The following is a 14,464-nucleotide window of genomic DNA, read 5'->3' as shown; positions in this document are numbered from 1 at the left end:
CATATAATTGGATGAATAGAATACAGAATGAACATTTGGTTCTCTGGCAGGGCTCATGTACGGTATGACATAGAGCAGCTGTCCCCAGAGAAAGTTCTTTGTTTCTAGACTGGTACTATACAAGCAGCATTTGAGCAATTCAGGATTTCTTTCTGCTTTCACTATAAATAGAGCTCATGGAATTCTGTATATCAAAGTTAATGCAATGAAAAGGAGCTGCAGAGTATGGAAATAAACCTTAACTCATTCTATAAACTAGAAGCATGTTTGGCATCGGGAGGCCCTTAAAACGCCGTCATTCCTTGGATGGATTCTGAGGTCTTATTTAGCATATGAAATTGCAGAGTAGATCCTATTATGTAAGGAGACAGGAGGACAGCATAATGTGGTTGCAAAATGAAGAACTTTGTGCCCTTCAGGGAAGAGTTAACAGGGCAGATATACATAGAGAAAGATGTGTGATAAGAATGTGGAAAATGAATGAATGGGTGGCATGTATCTGTGTGTATTGCCGAAGCCGGGTTGCTGGATAATCCTCAGATGTCAGATTTCCGTAAGGCCAACATGTGACTCAAAGCTTGCCACTCAACAGAGAATACTGGGCTGTGCTGGTATTAAGAGGCTGGCTGGAAGCTAGGCTCCCACTGTGCACTAGCCTAACTCCCTGTCGCTTTTTGCGTGTGGGTGGGTGTGCATGTGTGTGTGTGTGAGGGTATACATTTTATGCAGTGGGTGTTTAAAGAGCTAAGCACTGAAGCTGGATTTCCACAAACGATCATCACGAGCACTCCAGACACACCAAACTTCCTCTCTTGGTATTTTTTTTTTTTTTTTTTGCTTTCATCCTTTTTTTTTAAAAAAATTTAAAACCCTAAAGGAGAGAGCCCCCAACATCCTGCCTACAGGATTGGGATTATTTTCTCTTACCTGTCTATGTGGGTGCCCTCTCAAGGTTAGAACTGAAGCTATGTGGGACCGGCATATTCTCGAGCACCAGATGAGAGGAGCTGCGTGAAGCAGTAGCAGACACCAGAAGAAGAGTGACTCTGCCCTGCTAACATGAACAACAGCTTGCAGGTTAACCTGCCCAGAAGCTGGGCTGCTGCAAGTGGCTCGCTCCAGGAGAAGTCTGAGCATTCTTTTTTTCTTTTTTATTACTATAGGATGGAGGATGAAGCTGTCCTGGACAGAGGGGCTTCCTTCCTCAAGCATGTGTGTGATGAAGAAGAAGTAGAAGGTGAGCTTTACGGGTCTGGGAAAGTGTCTGTTGACATACATATGTCTCTATAGATAATAACATTCATGAATTTCATAGATCTTACATTTTTAAAATGAAACACCAAACCTTTTCTATATAGTTTCATCAATCTCTACATTTTGCTTCAACACAGAAAGTAATTTTAAGAACTTCACTGGACCATCAGAATCTGATTGAAAATGGGTCTTGCCTGGTTTTTAAAAAAGTCTTATTTTAAAGTAAGTGCCTATGTTAGCTGCGCCTCTTTATCAGAAATAAACATTTTACCAGATAATACTAACCACCTTCCAATGACTAATTCAAGAAAGCTGCTAGATTTATATAAGTCTATTCAGCAGCATCTTTAATATTCTTTCTTGTACCTTGTAGTGTAAAGATATAGATATTACAGAAGGATAATGATACCATTGTTGCAGGAAAAATGGGTTTAAGATGAAGATGTTAAGAGTGGTAATCATGGATGAGTTTCAGTTAGGAAAAGATGGACAAGCATTTTTTACTTGAAAAAACTTCAAGGATCTCTTTTGTTGATGTTTCCTAGTGCCTGTTAAAAACTAAAGAAGAGTTATGTTTTATCTGGTGCTATAATACTTTCAGCAGGCATTCCCTTTTCCTGTCTCCTGACTTATCAGTAAGTGGGAATAATGCTATTTATTTGATGGAAGGCAAAGCTGAATTAATATTTATTAAAATAATTATATGAAGGCATCACAGATATATGTTATTATTAATATTTATAGTGAGATTTTTTTTAAAATCAGGGTTCTAGGCAGTACTCAAAGTTAAATGAAAGTTGCAGGTGAATCATGTGATCAATCTCACCCTTTAAAGTCACCTGAAAGACAATTCATCTGTGTTTTGGAGATTCTGGCCTGACCGGTGCCATGTGGTAAGCATTTAGTGCCAGCCCCAAACTTGAACCAGAGGGTGGTGGGCTTGGGTAAAAGAGAGTCAGTATTGTATGTTCTGGAGTGATTCTTCAAGCAGACTGAACACCAGGTATGGGGCAAGTGATTCTCCTGTGCCACTTGGAACAGTTTGAATAGTGTGGCCATTATGTTGTTTCTCATGTTTCTTTAGTGAGTTTCTTCTGCCCATGTGGTGTTAGAGGATTGGCGCCTCCACCCCCACCTCAACTTCCCGCATTTATGCTCTTGAGGCTGACTAATACGAATTTGATGCCTAAGTTTCTTAGGAAAACGGAAACGACAGTATTTTCTTTCATATTGTTTTATGGGTTCCTTGCATTTTTACAACATGCTGTGGGAAAATGTCAAGCTGGTGAAAGCAAAATAGTAAAACTTTTGTCTTAAGATTCTTGGAATCCATGATGTTAAATCATCATTTTAGGGACTCTGTCACTGTCCCAGTGTCAAAGAGGGGATATAAGTATTAAAGTTTTAGCATATGGATATAAGAAATAATGTAGCTTTGAGCAAATAGCCTATAGTTTTAAGACAATTGAAGTAGAAAAAGCTTGGGAGTGACATATACTGTGTGCGTGTGTTTTCCTTTGAGAATAGTGTTCTAGCTAGGTTCACAAGAGATGTAAATCACTTCTTGAGTTCGTAAGGTCTGTAGGATTGACAGTACTCTACTGCAATAGGATATTGTATACTGTTTCTTAAGACTTTGACTAAGTGCATTTCCTGAAGTATTTCCCTTGATTTTCAAGCACAAAGTTAAGACAACAACATAAATGAGTAGCACACAAATCTGTAGCCAGGTGTCTTTAAGAAGAAACAGAAAGACAACCTAAGGTGGTAGAAACACATCTGTAAAATTCAAGAAATGTGTTGGTTTTGTGATGATTAAAGCTCCCGAATGGATTTATGTATTTTCCTGTTCTTATAAGACCTCTATTTTAGTGACTGTCTTTCACGTTGATTGACACTTGAGCTGACTACATTTCTTTCAAGACATGCTCAGATAGTTAGTTGCCTGTTGCTGAGTCCTGAGTCCTGTAGGAAGATTGCTTATGGATTATTTTGTGGGTAACTTTCAACAGTGCTGACTGTCTTACAATACTAGCCTTGAAATTATAGTAACTGTTCATTAGAAATGCACAAAATTGTTCATTTTTAATTTGTTGTTCTCCCAATTGACCCTCCCCTTTTCACCTTGCTTTATTGGTGGGGTGGGAGGTCTTAGATTTTATAGTAACTCTAGGTGATAGTATAAAACAGTTGAAATGGACAGGGGTTTTATGGCACATCCATGCTTCCAGTGGTTGAGAATGAAGAAACAGATGGCCTATGTCAAGACCGCTAAGAAGTATTCATATTTTGAGGGGAATGTTTTTTTCCCAAGAATATGAGTCCATCTCATATTTTTAATTACATAGAGAAGAGAGTATTTGAAGAAAAGCAAACTGTTATCTCTATTCTAAAGTAGCTTCCTGGCACATTTATGGCAGAGGTGAATGCCCCAGTTTTAAGGGTCAGAATTCAAAAGATAAGAGCTGGAACACTTTACCTTTATATTATTATTTACATTTCCTTTTATGCAAGTAGTTATTTCTCTTGCTTCTAGGATAAACGTAGAAGTTTACAATGTTTGTAAACATTCTTGGCAAAGTCAACTTAAAATAAAGCTTTGTTTTTTACAGTTATCTGCATAAATAAGATGTATTCCCAATAAGTGATTATTAAAGTAACTAAGGTCTGATGGTTCTTGTTACTTTAAAATATTCATGCTTTAAAAATGCTTAGGGTCCCCTAATTTGGGGTGATTGGATTCAGCTCAGCCTGAAGGCAAGAAGAGCCAGATACTCTCTCTTAGTTCCTTTGAATGCTGTGGTTCTGAAGAGAGAGACTTCAAACCACGCCCTCAGTTCACCTTGTTCAACTTTACTCTCAGTGGGTGGCATGACACTTAATCCACATTCTAAAAACTTAATAGAAAACCATCAACTGCAAAACTCACTAAGCATGGAGTGAGTCAGAAGAGGAGTCATCTGTTTAAATAATGAACTATGTGGCATATATTTAAAGACCTAAACCTCATTGTCACATAATTTTCTTCATGTGTTAATGGCTTAAAGAGATACTCTTTCAAAATGAAACCAAGTGCCAATTTTAATCTTTAAAAGAAATAGAAGCCTTTAAATCTGCTCTTCCACTGGTTACCTTGTACTATGCATGGTTTTGTAAAGTTAACATTTTTTGGAGGAGAGTGGTTACTGTGGATAAACTTATTTTAAAATGTCAGTATTTCAGGTATTCACATTTATTTATTTATCACAATGCCCCAGCTCCCACCCAGGCCCTTCCACGCTTTCACAGAATTGGTCTATGGATGACAAATTAACATTACCAGAATGGTCCAGAAGTGCTGACCAAGAGGAGCAACCACTCGCTTTTCATTTCAAACGTAGACGGGGGAAATTGCTAATTACAGAGGGCGAATGAGGGTTGAGAGAGGAAGAGTCAGTCCCAGGTAGCTTTTTCCAAGCAGAAGAAAATCCTATGGATGTTTTATTCTTAAAAAAGCCAGCGAGGATTTTGGATCTGTATGATATAAACAGATTACTTAATAGTCTCATATTTTGCAATGGGGAAAAGAGCAAACTCCACCTTATCCTTTGAGATAAGGCTTTGGCTCTGCAAGGCTAGGTAACTCCCAGCAGGCCTTGGCAACTCTGACTTCATGAGGAGGGGCCTCTTCTTAACATCAAGTTCAACCAACAACTCAGAAAATATAAAATGCAGTAACACAGTATTGGCTGAAATGTGTCTCCATTTTTGAGGCTTGGTCAGTACTCTCCTAAAACTATTATGCTATATTGTGCTGGTTTTCCTCTTCCATTCAAAACTTAATGCAGTGGGAAGTGTGCAACCATCTGTCCCAATGGAAGAATAATTCTACAAATTCACATGTCTGGTGAAGGACATTAAGAGGGAGTGTAGTTGAAAATGCATGGAATTTACAGGAGGATCGTTTTCAGGAAAAGTAAAAAAAATCTGTCAGGGTCTGGGACAGGGTAGATATTCACTAATTATTTGTTAAAAGAAAGAATGAATAAATAAATATATAACATAAACTAAATAAAGTTTATGTAGAATCACTTTGTATAATCCTTTTATCTATTTTTCAAAAAATTTTGTTAGAAATTTGGTTGTCAAGGCTTGACGTTGTGGTCATGCCTATAATCCTTGCACTTTGGGAGGCCAAGGTGGGAGGATCACTTGAGGGCAGGAGTTCAAGAACATCCCGGAAAACATGACGAAACCCCATGGCGAAACTCCATCTCTACAGAAAAATAATAATAAAAAACATAGCTGGGTGTGGTGGTGCATGCCTGTAGTCCCAGCTACTCAGGAGGTTGAGGTGGGAGAATCGTTTGAGCCCAGGAGATCAAGGCTACAGTGAACTGTGATTGTGCCACTGCGCTCCAGCTCGGGTGACAGAGTGAGACCCTGCCTCAAAAAAAAGAAAAGAGAAAAGAAAAAGAAAAAAGAATTTTGGTTATCTTAGTTCTCTTATTCAAATGAAATGATAGAGCCTCTCATCTTACCCTTGGTATATTACTCCTGTTTGATTTTGCAAAGATCATTGACATATCATTTATATATTTATACTGATAAGAAAAAGAAGGGCCTAAACACCTCTGCTTTATCAAACTTTTTCATTCTTCTAGTATGTTTTTTGAAGAGACAGACTAAAATGATGAAATGGAGGCTTTTGTCTTTTTGGAAGTCAAGACCTCAACATTTTACAGACATGAAATCATGACTTAAGCCTATTTCTTGCTAGAGGATATTGTAATGATCTACTCGTGTGTATTGGAGAAGGTAGTATTTTTTTCTAAAAAAAAGTGGGACCTGGTAGACATTTTTTAATAATTACAATGGTATAAAACGTAATTGCCGAGAAGGAGTGAATGAAAACCTATCGGATGGGAAGGGAGGGGCCAAGTTGGGACTGGGGCTATTCTGAGCACTAGATATAAGTGTCCGGTTGCATTTTGCTGACCTCTTCTCTGCTGTTCACTCTAATTGCTCAGAAAACAGTGTGTACAGAGGAAACTCTTGGGCAAATACTGCTAAAGGAAAAGCCTTCTTAAAAGAAACAATGTATCCACACATTGGACTGCTTTAAAGAAATGCAGTGAGGTTTTTAAAAGTTGGTACTTGAATAGCAACATAGGTTTCCCAGAAAAGGTTGAGCCCATGCAGACCTTTCCCAACTCCCTGCTCCTTTCTACTCATGGCCTCAGCTGAACGCTGGCCAGAGGTCCTCAAGTATGCAGCACTTAGCTCTGTAGCTGCCTGACACCTCTTGCTGTGTCAGGGAAGTTAAATATTTATATATAGATTTCTTTCACTTCAAGGAAGGCTGATGATAGTTCCGTGTTTTTGAAACTAGAATCCGACATTCCTTCTGAGAATTTTCCAGCTGTAGAGAACTCCCTGGTAGTGTAGTATGGGCTAAAGCCGTCTTGAAGCCATTTCCTATCCTAGGTGTTGGTGTTCTTTGATGGCAATTAAGCCATAGCAGATTGCACTTGGTACTTGCATTGCATTTGGCAAGGATCCAGAAATTCTGAAATAGTACATTTACAGCAGTTTTGTCTATAGATTGAGCTTCTTTTTAGAAGCTTTTTTATCTGGTCATATTAGTGAGACATGTTGTTCGATATTTATTTTGGGGAGTCTCTATTGTTTATTTTTTTCATGTGTTGTCAAAGCAGAGTGGCTAAGTATGAGTTTGAGAATAAAAATTTAAAACTTGCTCTATCGTCAAATCATTGCATAGGTGAAGGAAGCAACTTACAGTTTAGATTATAGATTTTTCTCTTTGTAAAATGGAAACAGTGGAGCATGTCATTCACCTTAGAACTCTTAAGAACTTCCAACAGCAATTGTTGCTGTACCTGGCATTAGGAACAGGCGTGTTTTATACTCCACCACTCTCTGTTGTTTTTCTTTCTGATGGATACAGCCTCACCAATAATTTTCTTTGGTTATTATCTTCTTTTCTGAAAATTATAACTGGCATAAATATTGTTTACTTGCTTAATTCATTTCTCCCTACATCTGTCCTTTGCCTTCCTAATCATGCTTACCTACTGCTTCTTATATTGGAAAACTAAAGCCAGAATGATCCAGTGAAATTTCCCAAGGCCTACTCTCTGTTTCCCTTTGGACTCATTCTCATCCTTTAAGCTCTGGGTATGAAATCTAATTTTCACAGTTAGACTGCTCTGATACACATTATCCTTAATTTGTTAAATTGTCTTTTTTTCCAAGAAGAGGGATATTACCATAATTGTATACTGGGTAAAATACAAATGCTTGTCCATTGTATAATAAAGCCTGCAACGTTGCTTCATTTGGAAAACGGATTCAAGAATGTAGTATTTTTCTGCCAGTGAGAAGGATTCAAGAGTCTAGTATGTGTATATGTATTTAAACATGCATATAGAAATGCATTTCCCCCTGTCTGCCACATAGACTAGAATAATTCTGCTTCCTACTGGCCATTATGTAATTTAGGGGCCAATTAAATGAGATTATGCAACAGTGTAGAAATAATACTATCTAACGTGAACTAAATATTTCCCCTTTTTTATCACCACAAGATTAGAAATCATTGGGAGAACTGAGAATTGGGCCTGATGAGAATGAGTAAAACAAGAATATAATAAAGATCAGTTGAGGCTCTCTTGTTGCTGTCATGAGCTTGCTGGTGCGATTTCATTTTATTTTGTTTTATTTTATTTTACTCTTTTGGCTGATTGCATTTAGGTGACTGAGGTGAGAGCCTGCGATGGCATAGGTTCACGGGAGGTTCCAACACTCATCCCTGGAGCTGCTGATTGCCAGGTGGGATGAAAGGTGAAGGTAGTGAGGGTGGTGAGTGACAGCCACTGAATCAGCAATATAGATGACTTAAATAATTCGTTTCTCTGAATAGCTAAAAAGTTTTCAAATGTGGTAAATTGTTTCTACCTTTCCATAGAGTTAGAATTAGAAGGCAGCTATCCAAAGGGCTATATCCAATGTGTGTACCTTTCTTCATACTCTGTTGATTTTTGGAAGAACAGACTCTACTTTTAGACCTCATGAAATATTATTTTATTGACTATTTTTCATGGTGGAATGCTCAGTAACTTTTACCAGGCCAAAACTTCTGGGAATAAAAGAGGTTTTAAATTTTAGTAATATTGGCCAGTATATCAGCTTTAGACGAATGGAATTATATTTTATAGATGGGTTAAATTACTGCCAAACCCCAATTGATTATTAAATTTTCAACAGGAAATTTGATTCCTACTGAAAAATAAAGAAAATGTGTTCAAGGTAGAATGAAAGCTCATGATTGAATCTAATGGATACGTGTGTTTGGCAAATTAAATTAGTATCTGATTATTCAAGTTTTTACTCGCTTTTATTCCATCTGTGCTATGGTTCAGAGAACATGGTGGTGGACCAGTAGTCTCAGGACCTTTTTCTGTTCCTGGTCTGCCGCTGCCTTTCTGGATAATACAAAGCAAATCATTGTCTTGTGGTTATGGCTTCTTCATGCAAAGTGCAGTGAGTAACCCGTCTCCTTAGCCACCTACTAGAAATGCTCTAAGAATTTTTGGATAATACCTGAAAAATACCTTGATACTTCCAGTAGGCCATTAAGAAGTTACTTAATTTCTGAATCTCAGTTTTTTTGTACAAGGAGATAGAATTTGCACCTCTCATCTCCTAGTTTTTCTAGGAATGTAAGTAAAGCAATTTGAAATCCCCCAGGATTAACCCCATAACTTTAAGGTATTATCTCCCTTGCATGTAATCATTGCATGTAATTTATCTTTATGCACAATACTTTCTCACCAATGGTTGCTGTGACTGCAGAACACTGTCAGACTAAAGCTAATAGTGATATCTGGTAATCAACAGATTAGTTGATTAGTACTTATGTTAACTCTTCTTACTAAATTTAACTAACTGATGGACCATGCCTTTTTTTTTTTTCTTTAAGCCTACCAAAATGGTAAGAACAGTTGCAGGTGTGACCTCTAATATGTTGCTTTTCCAGGCTTATGTGTATCATTGAATGTTAGGTAACATAGTAACTAGGACCATGATTATTGTTTAGTCAAATAAACCAGCCATTATTTAAGGACATAAGGTTAGTTGATATGATAATTTTAGAGATGTATCACATATGTAGGTGAGTTTACATGGAAGGCCAGGGAATATGTGTCCTACAGAATAACATTAAATTGAGACCTAAAAGTGGAAAAGGAATTTGCTAGGTGAAGAATCGGGAGCATTCCAGGCAGGCATGTGTGAAGGTCCAGAGGTGAGAAAGACTTAGGCCCATTTGAGAAACAGAAATAAGGCTACGGTAGCTGGACCATGTGAACAGGGAGAGAGTAGTCTGAGGTGGATAGGACCCAGATAGTTCAAGGTCTTTTATGTTATGGTAAATGTTACAATTTTATTGAGTGTGCACTAAGGAAACACTGCAGAAGGGTTTTAAGCAGGGAAGTGATAAGACCAAATTTGTATTTTAGAAAAGATTCTTTTGGCTCCTGGGTGGAGACAGTGTCCCAAGACGGCAAAGACAGAAGTGTGGGGGCTGTTGTCAGGATTCAACTGAGAGATGATTTTGGGTTGGACAAGAGTGGGGACAAAAAAGATGGAGACAAATGTGTTGAATTGATGGGTGGATATATGGATGGGGATGGCTGCTTCTGGATTTCTGCTATGAGCAATTTGGGGGATCATGTACCATTTTGTAAGATGGGGAACACTGGAAGAAGAGTGGTGGGGGATGATAGGAGTTTAGCCTTTTGTATATATTGAATTTGAAGCACCTGTGAGATATCCAAGTAGAACTCTGAAGCTGGTAGTTGACTATACAAGCAGGAGCTAAGAAGAAAGGACAGGGATGGAGATATAAATCTGGGAGCCCTAGGCATATAGCTAGCATTTAAACCCATAGGAATGGATGATATTGCCTAGGGTCAAAGAATGGAGTGAGAACAGAACTGGATTGGACTCTGCAAGTGCCAACTTTTGGAGATTAACAAAGTGCAGTCATAGAAGTAGGAGGAAAACCGGGAAGAGAGTGAAGGCTCTGAGGCCGAGAAGAGGGCTTTTTAAATAAGGAGCTAGTGATTGACAGTGCTGAATGCTGCCTTGAAGTCCGGTAAGATGAGGACTAAATAGTAGCTACTGGATTTGGCAAAAAGAAGGTGATTGGTGACTTTTGTTAGCAATGTGGTGACGTGTCATGGTTAGTTGGGAATCAAATTGGGGTAGACTGAAGAGTGCCCAAGAGACAACTATCATTATGAGAAGTTAGGAAGAGACTTTAAGGTGATGCTGGAAAACTTTTAGCCTTTCCCTCTATGTGCTCCACTTCACTTAACTACTTAAAATATTTGGAATTATTATAGATGTTTTAGAACTAGAAAGGATCTTAGAGAAAATTTAGTTCAATATTCTCAGCTTGCAGATGGCTAGAGGAACCATGAAGAAGTTAAATGATTTGCTCGAGGTAACACTGGTAGGAGCTGGAATAACTAGGACAAGGATCTAGGTGTTCTGACTTTCCCAAGGCCGTGCTCATCCCAAAAGAGTGTGCTTGAGGTTGATTCCCTCTGCAGAGGAAGAGGAATTTAGGTAGGGAGATGGATGAGAACTAGGAGAAGCACCTGGAAGAACAGGCAGTGGAAAGAACTGAAAGGAATAAAAGGTGTTGAAAGAGCGTACAGAGAGGTGAGAGGGAAAGAAAACACAAGACTGGCCTCAGCATTTGAATGACCGCTGGTGGTAAGTGGGAAGACAGATGTCCCAGCCAGAACATTATCATATTTTGGAGCAGCTTATGAAACTAAGGGTTGTGGATTTCAATTTGTCATTCTATGACTCTAAGACAGAAACATTTCCAGAGAATCCTGAGCCTATTTTTCCCTTCTCGATAATTACTAACTTGAAAGGATTAATCGTTATTATTCTTTTGGCTATGTTTTCCAGACAGTGGAGGATGGGAGGGATGGGTGGAGGACTGGTACCATGATAGTGGAAAAATGGGAAAGGAAGGCTTATACATCCGGGGCACTAGGAGTCCTAGTCTCCATATGTCATTAACTGGCTGTTTGGCTTTAGTTAGATCACTGGTAAATGAAGAGGCTGAACCAGTTAAAGTGATTTTTTGGCCACTTTAAAAGTATAATTATGTGCTTCTGTGTCAACGAATGTCGTCCTTCTTTTTCCTGGGTGCATGTGGAAAACCACAGTCATGAAGATTCTGGGATTCTAGGCTAACAGAAGTCTCTCATAGCACTTTCCTTACTTCTGGGTGATTTTTATAGCCCTATGATATTATCTACATCTCATTTGCCTACATATGTGTATGCGAGGGAAGGGAATGATGTGAACTGTAATATTTATATTTTATAACAAATATAAATTAATTATTTATATATTAAATATTTATATCAACATTTTACATTATATATTTTAAAAATATGTTCATCTATTAATACAATAAAATATATAACCATATATAAATAATTTGCATATTGATATATAATGTATGATAATAGATAAATATATATTAAAATTATATATAATATTTATATATTATATTAATTAGTTGATACCTGATTAACCATGAGTGTATTTAACTATATTGCAAATTACCTTTCCATAGCAACCAAGGACTCTTCATCCTATTGCCCGCCAGGGCTTAGGCCACTGCCAAAAAGAGAAGCCATATAGAGTCAGAGATGGACAATGTGGTTGGGATGAGAGTGTGAGTGTGTGCGTTTATGTGTCTCTCTAAGCTGGCCTCTCTGGCCTGCAATTGCAAATCCAGTTATCGGTGACCATCGAATTAGCTATTGTTTGTATCTTCCAACCCTTACTTCCGTTCACTTGCTGCACATGGCTGACCAAAGAGAAATGATGGAAACTCTCAGTTCTCTGTGTTGGCTTACAGGTGGGATTTTGTCTGACGGCATTGTGTACTGCATGTTACAATGCAGCATTCCCCTGTGGGGTGGTTCTGGGTGTAGGGATAAGTGGAGGGTTCATTCTCACCGACTGAGGATGAAGCCCTCCCTGTTCACTCCGAGCACTGTTTACACTGCCTAGCTAGCTTGTAGTCTTCCTAAGGAGACCTTTTGTCTCTATTACCCTGTCTTGTCGGAGCAAAGTGAAGGATTACAGACCTGTGTTCTGTGGAATTCGAGACAGTTGAGCCATTAAAAGCCTGGGGGAAACTTTACCCCAAATCGGCGGTGGAGATTGGCCAACCCTTGCTCTGGACTAGAGTTAAGGAAGGCTGAGGTTACTGGAAGGTGCTGCCTTTGTTGAAGAGCTTCAACTCTGATAGATGGTCTAAAATCTGCCCATTAAGTGACAAGTTAAGAATAGGTCTGAGGTTGACTCTTTTGCCTCTCCTCTTAAGTGAATGTTCTGGATGAACAAAGAGGTGTTCACACAGTTAGAATTATTATCAGGAGCTAGGAAGGTGCGGTGGGAATGAGAAAAACTGTGCTTGTTTTTCACCTTGAAAAGGGTTGAAGCGGAGAAATAGGATCAACATTTCATGGAGCATCCCTTTAATGTGGTACCCAGACACAGTGGGAGACTATGTTTATAATTTCAGATGTGCCTTAAAAAATCTATATATATATATATTAATATATAATCTCATCTATAAAGGATTTAATACATGAGCAGATAGATACATAGATATTTGTATGGATATTTGTATGGGTAAATTTATATCTATGTAGATATAATTATATAGATTTAGATACGTTTTGTATCTATAGATATGGATATAAAAGATTTTGCTAGAGGAAAGTTAACATTATTTTGGAGAATCAACTTTGAAGATTGAAAAGCTCGTCAGGAACTGAGGTTTACATAGGGTAACCTGATTTTTAATTCCGTTAATTCTTTAAGGTAGATTCCTGAAGTAACTTTACGAGGAAATTCTTGTTTTTCTAGCTAAGATCTTTTCAAATAATTGATGATCACTGAAAATACTAAAGTCGTATTTCTATAAACATATTCACAAATTCAGACTTTATAGAGTGCCAGTCAGTTTTTGCCTTTATTATTGACCATTAATAATGGAAACTGCAAAGGAAGCTTAACTTCAGTGTGTTGTCTTAGGCTCCTCACCTTCATCTAAGACTGTAATTAATAGAACTCTTTTGTTAAAAATGAGCTCTTGGAAGACAGATGCATATGTTTGCTGAGCTAAAGGACAGGAGTCTAGCTAACAATCATAAGCTTGCATCTCCTTTGAGACCTTTTATTCTGTAGCTCTTAGTTCTTGCCTAGAGATTATCACTATTATTATCATCATCAAGTATTAAATATTAATAGTGCTGTGCTCAGTAAACATCAAGTACCAAGCTAAGATTTCTTATCAGTCTTGCTTGGGGAACCTCAGGTTGCCTTGAGGATTTCTAGGAGGGTTTCAGTATATAAAATTCCCATGCAGTTCAGTGGGACGAAAAGTATTTCCCTGTTTTCCCTCACATTTGCCATTTGCTTGCATGCCTGGTCCTATGTAATTGGTAGCATTAAAATTAAAATAAATTACTCATCAGTATTCAAAATTATCTGTACATAAATTACATATGTAATATGTAATTATCTATTAATAAACACATACATTATTTTTTTATGTAAAAAATTGCCCTTATCCAATATATAAAAATAGAAATCATCCCTTGTTCTGAGTCAGGACCCTCATGCAAACATTTCATAAAGGGCTGGTTTACCCCCTGGTAACTGCAAGATTACACTGTGCTTTTTGAAGAGGGTTTTCTTTTCATGAGCTGGTATTTATACCAGTAAATTAGCAATGTTACTTTGCTTGTATCTTATTAGAGCTGCTGATGGACACTCTTATGGGTTTGAGAATAATAAGCTAACAAATTACTTGTATTTTGGCTGAGCATGGTGGCTTATGCCTGTAATCCTAGCACTTTGGGAGGCAAGGTGGGTGGATCACTTGAGGTCAGGAGTTCGAAAGCAGTCTAGACAACATGGTGAAACCCCACCTCTACTAAAAATACAAAAAAATTAGTTGGGCGTGATGGCACATGCCTGTAATCCTAGCTACTCGGGAGGCTGAGGCAGGAGAATCACTTGAACCGGGGAGGCAGAGATTGCGGTGAGCCGAGATCATGCTACTGCACTCCAGCCTGGGCAACAGAGCAAGACTCTGTCT

At 38.1% G+C, this 14,464-nt stretch overlaps 1 protein-coding gene across 1 annotated transcript in view; it reads left to right on the top strand.

Moving 5' to 3' along the window:
* The first annotated feature begins 645 nt into the window (after nt 1-645).
* The window catches only part of SLC4A4 (solute carrier family 4 member 4), a 350,025-nt gene continuing 336,206 nt past the window's right edge, over nt 646-14,464 (top strand). The window contains exons 1-2 of the mRNA XM_017879095.1: nt 646-815; nt 1,164-1,237. Of these exons, the coding sequence (XP_017734584.1) occupies nt 724-815; nt 1,164-1,237 (166 nt within the window). The 5' untranslated portion in view covers nt 646-723. The remainder of the gene's footprint in view (nt 816-1,163; nt 1,238-14,464) is intronic.

The sequence above is a fragment of the Rhinopithecus bieti genome, unplaced genomic scaffold (genome assembly GCF_001698545.2).
Source record: "Rhinopithecus bieti isolate Rb0 unplaced genomic scaffold, ASM169854v2 scaffold_905, whole genome shotgun sequence".
NCBI lineage: Eukaryota > Metazoa > Chordata > Mammalia > Primates > Cercopithecidae > Rhinopithecus > Rhinopithecus bieti.
This window is presented reverse-complemented; position numbering and strand designations above follow the sequence as displayed.